This window comes from Corvus brachyrhynchos, unplaced genomic scaffold (genome assembly GCF_000691975.1).
Source record: "Corvus brachyrhynchos isolate BGI_N302 unplaced genomic scaffold, ASM69197v1 scaffold148, whole genome shotgun sequence".
NCBI classification, from domain to species: domain Eukaryota; kingdom Metazoa; phylum Chordata; class Aves; order Passeriformes; family Corvidae; genus Corvus; species Corvus brachyrhynchos.
The window spans coordinates 3,051,912-3,069,467 of record NW_008239785.1 but is presented as its reverse complement, the minus strand read 5'-3'; the positions used below and the strand labels follow the sequence as shown (position 1 = coordinate 3,069,467).

At 48.0% G+C, this 17,556-nt stretch overlaps 2 protein-coding genes across 2 annotated transcripts in view; one reads left to right on the top strand and one right to left on the bottom strand.

Moving 5' to 3' along the window:
- NUP85 (nucleoporin 85) overlaps window positions 1-6,599 on the top strand; it is an 11,990-nt gene extending 5,391 nt beyond the window's left edge. Inside the window, exons 9-18 of the mRNA XM_017743183.1 lie at window positions 20-151; window positions 511-617; window positions 894-977; window positions 1,150-1,215; window positions 1,690-1,841; window positions 1,924-2,041; window positions 3,337-3,437; window positions 5,034-5,185; window positions 5,741-5,827; window positions 6,416-6,599. Coding sequence (XP_017598672.1) covers window positions 20-151; window positions 511-617; window positions 894-977; window positions 1,150-1,215; window positions 1,690-1,841; window positions 1,924-2,041; window positions 3,337-3,437; window positions 5,034-5,185; window positions 5,741-5,827; window positions 6,416-6,517 — 1,101 coding nt within the window. The 3' untranslated portion in view covers window positions 6,518-6,599. The remainder of the gene's footprint in view (window positions 1-19; window positions 152-510; window positions 618-893; window positions 978-1,149; window positions 1,216-1,689; window positions 1,842-1,923; window positions 2,042-3,336; window positions 3,438-5,033; window positions 5,186-5,740; window positions 5,828-6,415) is intronic.
- A 350-nt stretch (window positions 6,600-6,949) lies between these two features.
- GGA3 (golgi associated, gamma adaptin ear containing, ARF binding protein 3) overlaps window positions 6,950-17,556 on the bottom strand; it is a 17,557-nt gene continuing 6,950 nt past the window's right edge. Inside the window, exons 6-16 of the mRNA XM_017743234.1 lie at window positions 17,174-17,254; window positions 16,115-16,252; window positions 15,036-15,117; window positions 14,457-14,573; window positions 13,260-13,529; window positions 12,618-12,685; window positions 11,918-12,240; window positions 11,181-11,446; window positions 10,828-10,997; window positions 10,388-10,498; window positions 6,950-9,178 (exon numbers count right to left, since the gene is read on the bottom strand). Of these exons, the coding sequence (XP_017598723.1) occupies window positions 9,068-9,178; window positions 10,388-10,498; window positions 10,828-10,997; window positions 11,181-11,446; window positions 11,918-12,240; window positions 12,618-12,685; window positions 13,260-13,529; window positions 14,457-14,573; window positions 15,036-15,117; window positions 16,115-16,252; window positions 17,174-17,254 (1,737 nt within the window). The 3' untranslated portion in view covers window positions 6,950-9,067. The remainder of the gene's footprint in view (window positions 9,179-10,387; window positions 10,499-10,827; window positions 10,998-11,180; window positions 11,447-11,917; window positions 12,241-12,617; window positions 12,686-13,259; window positions 13,530-14,456; window positions 14,574-15,035; window positions 15,118-16,114; window positions 16,253-17,173; window positions 17,255-17,556) is intronic.

The following is a 17,556-nucleotide window of genomic DNA, read 5'->3' as shown; positions in this document are numbered from 1 at the left end:
TGTGTTTTTGTCCCATTAGATCCTGCTGGGAGATGAGGATGCCATTCTGGAGAAGAAGGAGCTCATGACCACATGGTATCACTTCCTGGTCACCCGGCTCCTGTATTCCCACCCAACAGTGAAGCCGCTGGAGCTGCGGTTCTATGCACAGGTAGGAAATACAATTATTCTTATATTCTCTACTGTTGCAAGCACACAAGGGTTACTGCACTGAAAGGAAAAATCTTACAGCAACTACATCCCTGTAAGATGTTGTCTGGAGTTTGTAAAAGGACTGGGAGACTGATAAAGTTGACAAATAATTATTGAAGACCCACTTTTCAGTGTCTTAATGTTGCCAGTCTTGTTCCTGCAAATTGTTTTCTCAGTTCCCTTATGCTAAAATAAGGAAAATTCCATTTTGTTAATGTGTTCAGCCTCCATGACCTGTTATTTCACATAAAATAACTGCTACATCCAAACAAATGTCTTGCTTCTGCATTTATCATGTCTTGTCATCTCATTCCACAGTCTAGTATGGACCTGTTCCTGGGTGGAGAGAGCAGCCCTGAGCCTCTAGACATGATTTTAATGGCAGCCTTTGAATTTGAGATGCATCAAGTGATCAAGGAATGCAGGTTGAGTTTTAAGGTTTTTGATTCTCTAGTTCTACAGGATTGCTTCTGTGTATTTGGGGCAGGGGGGTATGGATACAGAGCCTTGGTCATCCTTGCAAGGAATTTAGCAAAAATATGTGAAGCTGGCAGCAACTAAAAGTATTCCATTAGGTCTGGGACATTGCAGCCAGACCTTGCACTGTAACAGAGCTGTGTATTGGTAAGAAAGGCCTGTGGAAAACCTGACATAGTCCGTGGCAGTGGTAGGCTTAGTTTTTTCTTTTGCTTCAAACACAGCATTGTCCTGAGCAACTGGTGGTTTGTGGCTCATCTGACTGACCTGTTGGATCACTGCAAACTCCTGCAGTCTCACAATCTCTAGTAAGTATTTATTTACGTTATTTGAATAAAGCTGATTGAGATAGCCCAGAGGAAAAAGAAACAAAAGAAAACATGCTGCAGAAATTGAAAGCACTTGTGAAATAAAGTCAGCAGGTTTTTCCAGTGAGATGCAAATAATAATATCTGGATATTTGCTCTCTTTCCCCCCCAGTTTTGGTTCAAATATGCGGGAATTCCTCCTGCTGGAGTACGCCTCAGGACTCTTCTCCCATCACAGGTACCAATTTTTGTTTTATTACTCATAGGACAGACTAACACTGAGGCACCCAAAACAAATAACTGCATGTTCATGAAGTAAAAGGGCAAAACTTAGAGCAGCCACTGTTAGAATTTCAGCAGAGGTGTCCCTAAGGGATTGTACAAGATGGGCACATTTCCCTTCCTGAATGGAGACAAAAGCTGTTAGAGCCCTTCACACGTCATGACCTGGGCACAGCCACTCCTGCCACTGTGCAGAGTGCCTTGCACTGAAGCTCTTACGAGCTGCACGTATTCCAAAGTTGTGGCATTCCAAAGTTATGTTACAGGGAGCTGGCATGGGGTAGAAAGGAAAAGCCATTTCAGGACTGAATACAGAGTTAATCAGAGCTAACAGTTATTAATGCAGGCTCAGATTCTCCTTGGGGCTTTACTGTTGTGCTCATTGAAGATTTCTAGGGTTGGAATGGTGGTGATTTCTCCCCTCTCTCAGCCTGTGGCAGCTGGGGGTGGATTACTTCGACCACTGCCCGGAGTACGGCCGAGTGTACCTGGAGCTGCACATCGAGCGCATCCCGCTCAGCACGGAGCAGAAGGCCCTCAAGGTGCTGAGGATCTGTGAGCAGAGGCAGATGCACGAACAAGGTGGTGCATTTTCAGTCTCACTGTTTTGCAGTGATCCAGCTGAACCTTCTGACACTAATTCTTCCCCTCCTTTCCCCCCAAGTGCGCAGCATCTGTAAGATCATGGCTATGAAGGCGCTGCGGAACAACCGCCTGGGTTCTGCCCTGTCCTGGAGCATCCGGGCCAAGGACGCGGCCTTTGCCACCCTCATCTCGGACCGGTGAGGCTGAGCCAGCAGCTCCCAGGCTGGGGGGGGACAGGGGAAAGGTGGCTGCTGTGCCAAGGGCTAGGAAAGCTCCCACTGCTGCAGGTGGGGCCAGGCACCTTCTTCTGGACCAGAAAACAACACCCTCGGGTGCTCTCCCCTGCAGTACCCCCAGCTGTGCCTTCTCTGTGTTGTTTTCCTTCCTGACATCTAGAGACAGAACAGCTTTATCTGAGAGTCCAACCCCCTTAGACCTTGCTTGGATAAACATTTCTTTTAACAACTTCTGTTTTCTGCCCTTCACTTGCTGTGACGGCTGTTTGATGGGCTGGACAGTGACCCAGGGGGCTGATTTGGGTGGAGGATAATCTCCACCTGTGCTTTATTCAGCAGATTATTTATAATCAAGTTCACAACCTCCAAACAAGTCAGTGGCAGTCACTTAAGCCGCCGTTTCTACTAAAAATTAGCATCAAGGAGTGGTTTTATCATGTCCCTGGCTTTGCATGAGACTCTCAAAATTCCTGACCTTTTCTGGGGTGGGAGGGTTGTTATCAAAGTGAGGAGAATGCTGGCACTTGGCTCAGGCCTCAACAAAAGCTCTGGCAACTCTTTATGCTTTTTAATCTGTAACAATCCATGTTGTGTGGGTTTTGCTAATTGGAAATAGGCAGAGACCAATCTCTGCATAGTTAAGAGTATAATTTTGAAATTACACTCTGGGTAGGTGGCCAGGCAACACTCTGTCTTCAGCAGTGGAAAAAGGAGAGGTAAGAGATTGCTGGTCTGAGGTTTTGGGGGGTTTTTGTGTTTATTTGAGGGAGTGGGAATCGTTACATTTCCTTCAACAGAAGGATGAAAAAAAACCATCACAGGAAGCAGCTCTGCAGAAAGCAGCATAATGGAGGCTGTAACAAAACAGATGAAAAGCTTTTAGCATTGTTTTTGTTCCTGCTGCTTATCAACTTTTTTACACAGCAGAAAAACAGAGCTTTTGTTACGATCTGGGAGTGTTACTTATGCATCCACCAGCCTCAGCTTCCTGCCTGCCTTCCTTCACTTACTCGTTTTAAAGAATAGATCTCAACTACCACAGAATGTGAAGAATCAATGAAGTGTCTGTTAAATGTACATTACACCACTTCCTTGGCCACTTCCAGGGAATGTTTGACAACTTCTGAAACCCTCGGGGAGGTCGATCGAGATGGAACTGAGCTGTACAGTCAAGTTTTCTGGGAAGGGATGAGGAGGTACAGACTGGATGTGGATGATGTCCTTCTCTCTAAGCTTTTCCTTAACTTTCTCCCCAGATTCCTTAAGGACTATTGTGAAAGGGGGTGTTTCTCTGACCTGGACCTCATTGACAATCTGGGTCCGTCCATGCTGCTCAGTGACCGGCTCACATTCCTTGGTGAGAGCTGCCTACAGTGTCCATACTGGTCTGTTATGGAGAACTCCATGGAATTACTTGGATTTATGCTTTCTTCCATCTGGCTATCTCCTGGTTTAGTGATGAGGGGAAAGCAAATGGTGAATGTGGTTTGGGATGCAGCTTGTACCAGGGGTGGTATTTACCACTGCCCTCACACCAGGTACCTGCTCTACTCTGAGCAGGACAGGCTCGAATCCTGACACTCTTCCTGAACTTCCCCTTCCTTGCTTCTTCCAGACTGTATCACTGTGTCAACAGGCTCTGGAATACTAACCAATGCTGCCTTAGGGGGTTCATTGGAAGAGTAATCCACTGCTTTAAGTTATGTTGACCGTGTTATAATTTTACCAAGTTCTCCAAAGTCTCCAGTGTGTGGGTTCAGTGTGCCAGTCAGGCTCACTGGAACAAGAGCCCTCCCTGCCCTCTCACTGAGCACTTGTGCCAAGAGACACTGAGGGCCTCCAGCTCATTTCCTTCAAGTACCACAGCTTCCTTCTGCCTGGCACAAGGCAGGCTGTGGTAACCTGCCGCTCTGCCTGCAGCTGCTCTGAGGCCTTTGATTCATGGACCAAAACAGGAAATTGAGATAAAATATCCCTTTGTCTGATGCTGTGAGTTAGGAAGCTCCATTTCAGGGGCCAGAATCTGATAGGAATTTGGAATAGCTGTCAGCATTGGACTGACTCCTCTCTACCTGATGCCACCATTACAAGGGAGGGATGAGCATGAGTTTTATCTGTTTCCCCTTGGTCCAGCTTGCAAGACTGGAGCTGAATTTCCTTCATTAAAGCTTATCTTGAGTTAGGTCTAGAAGCTGAACATGACTTACCAAATTGGTAATCCCTCAACTCTGCATGCCTAGCATCATCTAGTGATGCTGTCAGCCTCAGAGAAGCCATTTCCCTTGCTGCTCTTTATAAACAATCCTAAAAGGCCTGAAAATATTTCTGCCTGTTTTTCTTTTGAGCTTTTTAGAACATCAGGTGTACTTTTGCTGGACAACTTTCCCATGTCTCTGCCTTGAGCTCAAGCATTAGTCAAGGTGAATCTGAATGGGAATCATTAACTTCCCGTATTGTGACAGTTTAGTGGATACAGAATGAACCCCACTTCCATCCTCAGCCACTTCTCTCATGCTGGATATTGATCTCACTAATGCTTAGCAAAAGCAGAACTTTCCCTATTAACAAAGATCCCCGTTTCCATTTGAACAACCAGGAAGACAGTGCAGCCTTTCAGACCTCCTGATACTCTGTGACCTCAAAGAAGACATTCTCTCTGCTCTCTAAGCCACTGGGGCATTGCTCCCCTGCAGACACTCAGCATGAGGCAGCAGCAGCCACTGACCAGGCTGATGGAAACCCTGAAGCTCACCCAGAACAGCAGCAGGGTTTGGCTGCCCTTTCAGGAGGCTCTGCTGTCACTTTCCTTCATGCACCAGATTCCCAATTCCCCAGACTGGGCTGCTTTGGGCTCATTTTGGTTGGGGGTGGTTCTGCCACGTGCTTTGTGGGAGCAGAGGGATCTCCCAGGGCCCAGCAGCCCCTGATGCCTCGCTCCCTCCCCCCGTGGCAGGGAAGTACCGGGAGTTCCACCGGCTGTACGGGGAGAAGCGGTTCCCGGAGGCGGCGCGGCTGCTGCTGACGCTGATGACGGCTCACATCGCCCCCTGCTCCTTCTGGATGACGCTGCTCACAGACGCGCTGCCGCTGCTGGAACAGAAGGAGGTGAGGTCCTGCTCACACCCCCCAGGGGGCCTCTTCTTTTTTCCTGAAAAGGGAGCTCAAAGTAGGAGTGATCCCCTTCCTGCTCCTGCCAGGACCTGTCCATGGCAGCTCCAAGTGTCCCAGCAGTGGGAACACTCAGGGACCTCGGTTCCCTGCTTTTACAACAGCAGTGGAACTCATCTGTACTGGTAATTTAAGCACACGCTGCATCCACCTCCTTTGGGTACTTGGCTTGAAGATTGTTCCAGTGCTTCCTTCTTCTAAGCAGAGTTTTTCTGTTAAGATCCATCACGACAAGGACAATTCAGCAATTACAGACCCAGAGCAGCCACTCTGACCTCATAGCTGACCCTGCTGGGTGCAGGAGGTGGCACCTCCTGCAGACCTCCCAAAGTCACATCCAGCCTGAATTATCCTTGGATCCTGTGATTTGAAGGGTCAGAATGGATCTGTGGGAGTGTAAAAGCATTCTCTTCCTTTCAACTGTATTATCTTCTCAGCCTGTGTGATGTCCTTCAACTTGATATTTTTCAGTAAATACTTTGATTTCCACAGGTCATATTTTCAGCAGAGCAGACTTATGAGTTGATGCGATGCCTGGAAGATCTGACAGCAGGGAATCCAGATCAGCAGAAATTCCAGGTAGCCCCAGTTCTGAGGACAACTGGATAATGAATCGAGGGGGGCCATGGGAAGGGTCAGGGAGGGAAGCTCTGCATTTACATTCCTAGTGAGGGCTTAAGAGAGGGACAGCCCAAATCACAGAGACTGGCACAGGGGGTTCAGGGCAGCCAAATGAAGCATCAACAAGAGACTGAAGTATTCACAAACCCAGTGCAGGAGTGCTCCTACTCCTCATGTTCTGATGGTTTGCACTGGACCATGATGCTTTTCCAAGATAAATAATTGCACATTACATGGGCAATGAAGAGCTTAGCTGTTGCCATCCAGCAGCTCTGGCTCTTGAGCATTCCAGGCACAGAACAGGGAACTGTTTGCTGCACACGCAAAGCCCTGCAGCATCCAGGGAATGAAAAGGTTTGGCAATGCTGCCTTGGGTTGAGCTATTAAGTAGGAAATGTAGCTTTTGCTCTTCTCAGGAGGTCCCTGTAACAGGTAATTAATTACCTCTTACTGACCTGCATCTTTACTTTCGACACCCAGAGACAGACCCTGTCACCAGCTCATTGCTGTGTGCAGTCCCCTAACCCAGGCTGTGCTCCCTTCCAGGATGATGATGTTGAGACAACCAAAGTGGAAATGCTGAGACTTGCTCTCGCACGGAACCTCGCCCGAGTCATTGTCAAAGAAGGCACTGTGGAAGGGTCTTGAAGACTGCAGGGTGTTCCTCTTCCTCTGGGGCTTGCTGTACATAAACTGACTTTTTCTAAGATTAAATGTTTTGTTTTGCAGATTGCTTGGTCATTTGTTCTTGTCTTCCATAAACAACTTTACATAGATGTTTTTTTAACTTCTGTGAAGGAGCTGCATCAAAATGTTACAGCTGCTTGTTCCAGCTTGGCCTGGCAGCCCTCCCCTTGTGAAGTGACCCTCACTACAACTTTTCCTTGGATTTTATGTTTTCTTTGCCTCTAACACCCAGAACTGAAATGAAGGCCACCTCTTAAACCAGTGGGGTTTCAGAAACAGCAGCTTCTCCATTTTTGCTTAGGAAGGTCTTGAGTCGAGTTTCAGTTTGAGGCTTTCCAGAAGCAGCCCCACATTCCAGAAGCTGTCACGAGAAAGGGCCAGCACAGAGCCAGGTAGGGAAAATGATTTATTCAACATGCAGCAGCACAAATGCATCGGAGATGTATGTACAGGTAGGACTGCTGGGGATGAAGCAGGAACCTCACCCTACAGACAAGGAACATTCATAATTTAATTTCCAAAGCAGCAGGACCGGGGTGCGTGGCCGTGTCCGCTGTTTCTGTTCACAGAAAGCACCTGTGCTCTCCTGCCTTCCTCCAAGTCACAGTGAGATCCACGTGCAGGCAGGGCAAGCAGTGACCCTGCTCCTCAGGACATACCACCCAGGCACTGCCCCCATGCCTACCGTGTCTAAAGTGCTGGCAAGAACATGTCTGATGCAGAAAGAATTCTCTCCTCGTCCCTTATCTCCCAGTCCATCGATTTGAAATAGCTTTCTTTAGAATCCGAACAAACCATCCCTCTCACCTGCCTTCTACATCAGGAAGCTCACAAGGCTGAGGTCTCCACAGGCTGCAGACCAGGACAAGCTTGGATTCCACCTTCAGGGGCTCCTGCAGCTGCCTGGTGCCTCTGATGAGGGCCTCAGGCTTGTGAATCCCCTGCGTTTTTCATCTCTAGGGATTTTTACTCTGCAGCACAGTAGAGAAAATTCAACTACAAGTTACTCCAAGCTGTGTTTGCAGCAATGGTTTTACAGCCACCATTCATGTCCCGTGGAGTTTTCCTAAAAGGCAGGAGCCTCTTCCTGTGTACTGCTTTTCTCTGTCCTGTTCCCACATTTGAGAAGAGCTGTTGCTTGACAGCCCTGCTGGAAATGCAGAGCTGAGTGTCCAAGGACTGTCCAAGCACCTCGCTGTGCTTGTGTCAATGGGTTAGAAACCCCCATTAATTTACAATGGGCTGTCTCAGAGCTCACTGAGGCACTGCTTGAGACTGGAAACTGAGAAGAAGGACAGGGCTGCTGGAACCAAGTTTTGCTGATTTGAACCTTACTTCTAGGAGAGTGTAGCTAAGGGATCAGCTCTTCTGTTAGCACAGAACACTGATGTCCAGCAAAACTGCTTTCCCCTTTGTGGGCACAATTGCACTTTGCCACTTAATACAGGGAACAAAGAAGATGGGGCATTAACCCAGGGGCTCCCCCAGGGGAACCTCTTCCTTCCTCTGCCTGCTTGTTCTAATATCCTACAGCTCTATTATTTACATCTTGTAGGTCACTGTACTCAGCCCAATAAAACACAGTATTTGACTATACTAATAATACTGCCTGCATGAGGGGACATGAGAGGCATCTCTCCTTACCCCTGGATTCAGTCACTGCCCCAGATTAGTGATTGTAAAGACAGTTCTGTGCTCCAGGTGCTGTCCTCCTCCAATACTGACCAATACCTTCCATCCCTCTTTTCCCCTCACTACGCATTTCCTCTTTTCCCCACACTATGGAATGCAATGAAGGCAAAAAAATAACCAGTGTAACCATTTGCAGACAAAACTCAGCCCTAGCTGCCCCAAATGGATACCCCCGGGCGGCAGCCAGCAGTGTAAAATAAATACAGCAAGTAAAGGTACAGCAGTGTGGCACACACGGAGCGAGGGGCTGCTTACACGGGCCCTTGGGAATGAAGCAGGAGAGGGGGAAGGGAGCTAAGTGCTATTTCAGTGTAAAAAAGGAAGCATTCCCTCACGGAGCAGCATTATTGCTCAGCATGCTCACAGGCCCGTGTGGCACAAGGAGGTCACAGTCCCAGGGAGGGCTCTGCGCTGAGCTCGCGGCATCATCACCCCACAGCCTGTCGGGATCTCTGGACAGCAGTGCAGGAAAAGCCAACTACATCCCCTTCTGCTGACAGGTCTCCCCTCAAAATACAATAACTTCAAGTTTAATAGAGTGGAAGATAGAACCAGATTCACCCAGAGGTCAAGGTAAAAGCAGCCAGCACTGCCTGTCACTGGCTGCCACTCAGTTCATGCTTGGCATAAGTGTTCCAGGGCCCCTTCAATGTGGGGCACAACATTCTGGACTAAAGCTACAAGCAGAGTGGTCAGGACATGTAAACAAAGCTGAACATCACCAGTGGATAGCATGTGTGTCCCTCCCCACGGCACATCCGTTCCAGTCCTGTGGGATCCTGCCCTGGTCCTGTCAGAGTCTCTGGCAGTGTCCTAAGGTCATAGATTCCCCCACTGCTCTACCGGGGGAAACTGATCCACTTCGCCCACTTCTGTGCTGGGCTGATCTCCCAGGGTGAAGGTCAGTCTGTACCTCAGCCTCACCTTCTCCTGCAGGAAAGACAAAACCCAAAAGCAACATGAGAACAGCCCCAGCTCAACAGCCCCGAACAAAACACTTCACTGTTACAGCCCTACAGAGAGCACAAGACTTCTGTGGTACAGAGCAGGGGCAGGAGGGCTCAGGTTAAGTTCATTAAGTTCAGCTATTTACAGACCTGAGTTATTCACCTTACATTTTTTATACCAAAAAACCTTTACTGCTTAGCATGGAGCAGAAGGAGAAAAGCATAAATGACCTGTGAGCAGACACTGCACAGATGTGGCCAGCTGCTCAGCTGCTCTCCGGAGAGCCTAAAGACTGCTGCTGGAAAAGTTCAAAATTTTCAAAATTAAATTCCTCATTATGTGGAAGAAGGTAAAACAGTTCCTGCTCTGAAAAATGCCTTGCAATACAGTAAGCAAGAGATGGAAGCAGCCCTTCAATGAGGGCACCTCCATGTACCTCACAAAGTTTTTAAACATCCACTAAACCCCTCTGACATCCATCCTTCTATCTCAGAGCCGTCAGCTGATACTTGAAGGACACTGTTGTAATTCTCAAGTAGAAACATCTAATTTGTCAAACAATTAGAAAGTCCTTCAGCTTTGGACTTTCAGAGCTGGCTGACTGAATGAGTGACTACAGCAAGCAAAAACAGCTTCTCAGCTGCTCCCAGCATCCTCAGCAGAAAGTAAAGTGTTAACCCTGTTGTGTCCCTGGTCACAGGTACTTCCTCAGAGAATGATGGAACAGACATGATCTGACATTTGTCTGTTGGTTCATCAAAAGTACTGCTACAGCACCAGTTAATTTAGCATTGATCTAATTATCAGCAAAGCCAGGCACGTTCAGTGGAGTCAGGGGAGTCAAACTCCTGATGCAGCTTTGCTATCCTTTAAAGCTGTGCCTGACATGATCCTTGCTCCTTTTGCTGTGAGAGGTGTAGTGCCCCTTCTCACACCTCTCCTTGCCAAACACTTCTGGGAAGAGCCTCCTCTAGCCCTGAACTGAAACACCAACATTCCATAGTAACCACTTCCAGAGGGCACATTAGAATCACAGATAATTAAGGTTGGAAAAGACCTCCAAGATCAAGTCCAAACTTTTAGGAACGAACAGCTGTAGCTGCTCAAATGTTTGGTCCTACCCCTCCAGAGAGTTCAGCTGGTATCAAATGTGTCTGAGGAAGGCAGGATAAATCCCACTGTCCCTCTCACCTTCGCAGGATTTGCCAGAAGCATGACCTGAGTGATGGCAGCTGGCGGCTGGATGGGATTGAACGGAGACAGCTCAGTGCCAGAGGGTGGCTGTAGCTTCACTTTCATGGACTGCAAGTGAAATAGAAAGCAGAACCTCAGGGATGATCTCCTGCCTTGGGGACAATGAAGAATGCATGCACAGGCTGGGGGGACAACAGCACACATCCAAATGGAAGAGAATCAACCCACAAGTGAGGATGAGGGAACAAGAGCCAGCCCAGCTTGCAAAACACAATAGGAACAGGCAGTTCTTGGCTTATCCTGTTCAGTGTTTTCTGCCCGTGACAAGAACCTTTGTGCTTTGGAAAGGGGCACAGCACAGCCTATGGCAAGGTCCCCAGTCCCTGAGTCCATGGCCAGGCCTCCCTGGATGCAGTCTCTGTCCCGTGTGTCCCTACCTTGGGCACGGCTGCCTGCAGCACGATGTTCCTCACGGGCAGCGGCGCCGTGTTCAGCATGGAGACCACCACGACCAGCACGTCCGAGCGCCCTGGCGGGCACTCCCTGGCAAAGTGCAGCAGGATCCGGAACCCGTTCTTGTCGTAGGCTGTCACTGGCAGGGCACTGCCTGCCACAGAGAGAGAAGGGAGAGGATCCAGGTTCATGCTGCAGCAGGTGGGCTGAGGCAGCATCAGGTGTTCAGGATGTTCAGCTGGAGCTGCTCATCCCTTCTCTCTACTTCATGAGCTTTGCCAAGAAGCTTTGCCTTTAAAAAATGTTCAGAGCAAGGTGAAAAGCCTGAAATACTTACTGGGTTTAATGGATTCCAAGGGAACATGGACGTTGGCCAAAGAAATTTCAGGTGCTTTCATGGGACTGCCTTGCTGCTGGAATGACGCCGGCTGGAAGAGAGGACTTCCTGATCCAGCAGTGCAGCTGCTTGGGAAGGGAGCTGGAGGGGCTCCAGAGGCAGTGGCTGGCAGCCCTGCAGGTGCTGCTAATGGGGCAGGGGTGACAGTGGTTGGCAAAGTAACCCCAGGGAACACTGCAGGTGTCGCCATGCCTTGGGTGGCACTCCTGCAAGACAGAAAAGCCATGGCGAATGGAGCTGGAAGTGAAGCAGGAATTTCTCCAACACCCAGAGATAACAGCACATCATGAGGACAAAGCAGCAGCCTGCAGCTAGGCTGGAGCCTGTGACTCTGCACAAGTCTCACATGAGGAGAACTACAAGGACAGGGGTGGTGGTAGGGGTGGGGTCACTTCTCTGAGTCAAGAAGGAAATGAGGCCTCTGTACCTCAACAGCTCATTCCCCTTCACACCACACCTTTGGATCAGGCAACAGTACAGCTGTGTGCTCTGCCTGAATTTCCCTCCCAGAGGTGGGAAACTTGTATTAGTTTTTAAACTGAAACCTCTGAGAAGAAAAATCCCAATCCCACATCTCTACCAAACCAGAGAGTTGAAAGTCAGCCTCAGAACCTGGCACTGCAGCAAGCCTGGCTTTCTAACTGCAGAGCCAAAGCAAAGTCAGGACTTTTGGTTACCCTTTGGCTTCTTCAAGGAGTTGTCCCAATGCATCCATCTTATGTGGCATGTTGCTCCCCACAGACGAGCTGAAGTACCCAGGAGCAGCTGGAATAGTCTTAGGAGGCCCTGCAGGGGCAGCTGGGACAGCAGGAAATACAAATGGTGCTGAGTTTGGTGCTGGGATGCTGGGAGCAGTCTGGGAAGCTGGGAAAGCAGAAGGCAGCGTGGCTGATGTCCCACACGTGGTCTGTGATGTGTGATGGAGAAGAGGGTTCCCTGCAGGGTTGCAAGCAACAGTCACCATCTTCGGATTAAAGAAATCCAGGTCCAACTGCTCATTCTGAAAGAGAGGACAGATAGATGCTCTAACTCACTGCTGCCCCTGATGCAGAAATGGCACTGCTCTATTACAGAAGGACAGAGGTTTACCACAAAAACAGGTGCTGGGTGACAAGCAGCAAAGTCTGTGGCCTAAGTCAGGGCTACTTCTGATCTGTAATTTAAGCAAAGGAAGGACTAACATCATGGGGACAGATAGGACACTGAGAAAGCCAGGTTCAGGGATACCTACTCTGTTTAAACACATCTATCCCTATTTTAGGGCTAAGCCAGACTGCCCCTCTGCCTGTGTGTGTGATCACATGCTTCTCCAAGGTGACAGAGACCTCCCACAATGTCAATCCCTCCCTCCCCTTCTCTGAGACTTCTCCTTTGTACCTCAAACATGCTCCATTGGTTGTTTTCCAAGGTCTCCTTCCCTGCTGCAGGGGCTGGGTCATTCAGGCCTGGAGGGAGAAACAATAGGAGGAGAAAATGAACTCAGAGTCATTCCTTGGCTGCTGTTTCAGTACCATCAAAACTTGATTCAGCTCTGCCAGAGCCCAAGAACCTGATGAAACACTGAGATGGGCTGCAAGTCTATGATGAGGAAAAGAGACTGACAGCACCAGCAGCCAACAGTCATGCCCTGCACCCAGCTCTTCTAACCCATCCTGATTAGCACTGCCTTCTGCTGCTCACATCTGGGCTCTACAAACAGGCATCCTGCAGGCTCCCATGCACAGCCTCTCTGAGGCACCTTCCCTTTAGCACACCCGCAAAATCAGGGCTTAATCTGTCCCAAACTAGTGTAGCCTGTACACCCAGCAGGATCACCCAACAGGAGATCAGACAGCAATTGCACTAAACAGCTGCTTTCTTGCAGCCAGCTCTGGGAAGAGATTTTAATACTGACTCACTGAGGTCTAATATTCAGAATGATGCAAGGGATTCCCTGGAATCCAGGAACATGGAGAACACAGAAGCAGCCTTTGTTAGGATGGATTGAGCAGCCCTTTTGCAGGCCCCTCAGTGTCTTACCCAAGCACAGAAGCTCCTCATCCAGCAAGGACAGGGAGTTGGTTGTGCTGCCCTGCTGAGCGGGTGCTGTTTCCACCTGGCCGGAGGAGCTGCTGCGCAGCGGTGCCAATGTCTGGGGAGGAGGAGGGAGGATGGGGATTTCAGCTGGGCCAGGGGCTGTGCTGGGGGCTGGTGCCAGGCTGCTGGGTGGCATTGGAGGTGGCGGGGTGCTGGTGACGTCCAGTCCAGCAAGGTCAATGAGGGTGTTGAGATTACTGGTGGAGTTACTCCCTGCAGTGGACAGGAGAAGAGCACTACTAGGAAAGAAGGCAAAAGGCTCAGAGTAAACCCAGTGTGCAGAAGAAATTAGCAGAGAGATGGTTTAGATCCTCATCTCAGCATAGCTTGTGGCTCTTTGTAACAGAGCAAGGGTATTTGCTGTCCAGACTATGTAAATCAACAGAGATACTTAAAGAATTTCCATGTGAAAACCTGCTGCAACCACTGCTCCTTCCCCAGCGCTTCACAATTCATGATCCCTTCAAAATTTTTTGAACTCAGATAAGGCGTTGGGAGATCCTACAGCATTATAATAAACAAAGGCTACCAGAGAGCTGGAGAGCTGAGGGAAATTCATACCATCTCAAACTTCATATTTAGAACAGTCTTGTCCCAGTAAGATGCTGCCAGGCAGCAGCACAAATGTTTGAGTCCCAAATGGTAATTCTGTCACACTCATGTCCAGAGCTTTAAATGGTGAAGCTGAAGTGTGAAGTGGGCAACTGGCCTGAATTCACAAATGGAATTACTGGCAAAACCAGGAAAAGGACCTCTGGTCCAGCTCCTACTCTCCAGCTCTTGTGTTTTTAATAAAATTATCTTTTTCTTACACATCACCATTAAGAAACAGGACAAATGTGGGGAGGAAAATGTATGAGAACTTCCGGCCACAAAAACTGCTCAGATGCAGGTTTGCTACTGATGTCACAAAGGTTTCAGTAATATGGACTGAGCAATGGAGAATGCAAAGCTGCAGCACTGCTGCTCCTGTCCAGAATTGTTTATCCACTGCTCAGGAGCCTTCTTGTCCCCCTCTGATTCACAAACTGTTCGCCACAAGAACCACCAAAAGCTACTTTAACAAAACAGGAAACATTGTTCAAAAGACTTAGAACTGCAGGATTCAAAAATTAAACAACTGGCTTCCCAGGAACTCACCTTCCACTACAGACATCCCAGGGAGATCCACTTCACCATTGATCACTTGCCCCTCTATTATTTTTTTATAGGAATTTATCACACGGGATAAATTGTCACTGGCCTGCAGAATATCCCCTACAAGAGAGACAAAAATTACTTCCAAGGCTTCAGTCACTTTGTTCCCACTAATGCTGAGAGTGCTCAGTTGTCAGCTATATAATCAGCAAGAAAAACCATGAATATTTGGCTATGAGCTCCATCACTCTGCCTGTGCCACACTTCTCTAAGCAATACCCTAACCTCTTCTAGCTCCACACACATTGCAGTAACAAGGAAAAAATGAGCCCAAGGTTGTTCCTCACAGCAACCCTCTTCCCCTCCCAAAGCAGCAGCTGTCCCCCATTATTGTTCCCATCCTCCTGAACCACCTTTACTATCCAGTCCTTGCCTGAACTGAAATGATAAGCACAAAGAGAGAAGGATTGTCCTTTACCAAAGCAACGGGAACTCACAGTGAGGAGGTGACTTTACAGCTGAACCTTTGCATGGGCAAGGAGCACAAAGCAATTAAAAAAGGACAGGTGTAGCTTAGTTTACCCAAACTGCTGTCATTATCCTCTGTCTCACTGGCCAGCTTGAACAGTGTCCGTCGTTTGGTTTCACACCTTTCGTAGAGCTCCTGGAAGACAGGTTAGGACAAAGGATTTCACTTTGGGGCGGGAGCCACTGCCAGCAGCACCAGTCAGCACAGAACAACCCCCAGAACAGACCAGTCTTACTGTGCTGACCATGCCAGTGTGGCTGCACAGCCAGGATGGCCCTCCCTGCCCAGCTCACAGTGCTGAGCAGCGTTACATGAGCCTGGGGTCTAAACACAACCTGCATTTCCAACACATCTCTCAGTCCTCCCTCACATCAGCACTTACGGCCAAGTTCTAGTCTAAAAGAGATGTTCCTTCCTTGTGTAGTAGTCCCTAAAAGCCTGAGGAAGAGCAGAATATTGTTTCAGCAATTAGGCTTCAGTTGTGCTGCAACCACTACTGAGTCTGTAACCACACGGCAGAAAGGTGGCAATAACAAAATGGTTCACAGAAACAAACCAGTTTCTTAAGCTTCTTACCACTGTTTAAGGATCTTGCTGTTAAAAATAAGTGGGTTTAATTTTTTTAATTAGATAATGTGCAACTCTTAAAGGCTCTGGGCCTACCAAGTCATCCCTGGTGGCTGTTTTGATTTTTACTTTCCTGATGTTCTCCTAACCCTGTAACACAAGTTAAAACTCTTCCTCTGAAGGAGAGGGACTATTTCCTGCCCCAGTCAGCCTTTAGTTTATTCATCCACAGTGCTGCAAGGGACAGTTATAACCTGCAATCCGTGTGTCCCTATAGGATCCAGAATTACAAACTGCAGCTTCTTGGTTCTGCCACGATGCACCTTTGGAGAACAATTGCACCTCACTTCAAGCATATGTGAAACTGAGCTACTCCCCACCCAGTCTTTTGGTGAAAGGCACTAAAACCATGGATATTTTCTTGCCTGCTGTTTGCAGCAACTGCTCCTGTTTCTCACCACTGCTCTCCATTTTACTGCAGTGTTTGTAATTCTCTGCAAAACTCAAGTCTGTAAGAAAGGACTGACTCCAGGACTACTGGGAAGAAGGAGCAGCTCAGACCCACCTTCATGAGCTCCCTGTCGGCCTCTGATGAGTCCTCTTTGCTGTAATGAACCAGCATCTCATTCAGCAGCTTCACATTGTTGTTCACCTCCTCCAGCGTGTGCATGCGCTTTGTCACCTTCTGGATCCGAGCCTCATCCTTCAGGGTGGAAAGCACAGACAGAAAGGGTGAGTTTGTCTCTAGAAGTTCACAGTAACACAACCACAGATATTATCTGTAAACGTGTCAAGTGATGGCTATTTAAGGCTAAGCTAGCAAAAAAGCAAACAAAACCCTTCTTTGTTCATGTGAAGCTTTGCATATTTTATTTTCACCACCATTCTGAAATTACAGGCAACCCCATATTTTGAAAAAGTCTCATTAAATAGACTTCAATGTATAATTACACCGCTAAAAAAGTTCCCAGAAATTCCTTTCTGACCTTTTCAGAAGATTTTTTTTTTGTTCACTTGATGCCATTTAACAAAAGAGATGTGTTTGAAGCAAAAAATTCACTAGGAACAACATGCACACTCTGGTGGAAAATGTCCACCCATCTCTGATTGGAGATTCCAACTGAAGACATAGGAGTCTCCCCTGGGAACAAGAGGAGCTTGAATGGAAATATTTTAGTAACCTATACAACCACTACAGTCCAGAAGGTACCCTTTTATTTGCCAGAATCCCAGTGAGTCATTTCCTGGACTCCAGAGTTTGGAATGACTGTCATGGGTGGATGCAGCACAGCTCTACAAACAGGAAGGTGTTTCCATGGACTTGTTTGTGACAAAGTCCAGTGACTCGGTCCTCAGCATCCAGGGGTGGTACCACGATGCTCCCACCAAACCTTGATATGAAAGCCCATCTTGAGTGATGGGAATCTGGTAATTACAACAAGGGATATTCAATTCCTGCCCAATCCTCCACCAGAGACACCAACTGTAGACACTTCTGTGACACAAACATCTCCCAGGTACAAGCTAGAGACCAAATCCTAAGCTCTCCACCATTTGAAGTCAAATTGCTTAAAACCTGGAAAGCAGACTGCTGACCTGAACCAATCCTACAGGAATTTCTTACCTCTTTTACCATGGATTTTATAAGTTTGTTGGCCTCTTGTAAATCATCTGGGTTTTTGCTTTTCAGCAGCTTGGCTAGAAGCTGAAAGACAAGATGATAGTCAGGAGACAAATAAAGACCCTTGGGTAAAGGGAAAGGAATCTGTGTGAACAATTCAGGGGAAAAGGGATACAGCCCAGTATTGCAAAGCTTACACAGCTTCCATAGTTACAAGGACTCCAGCATGAGTCATTTAGAGTTTATTATCTATGTGAGCTCCTGCTTTTACACAGGACATATTCTGTGAAATCTCAGAGACTTCTGACACCAGATAGTTATTCCTCCCATACATTATTTTTCCTCCTGTGTGTGAAACATTCTCTGCTTTCCAGTACTTCAGCAGG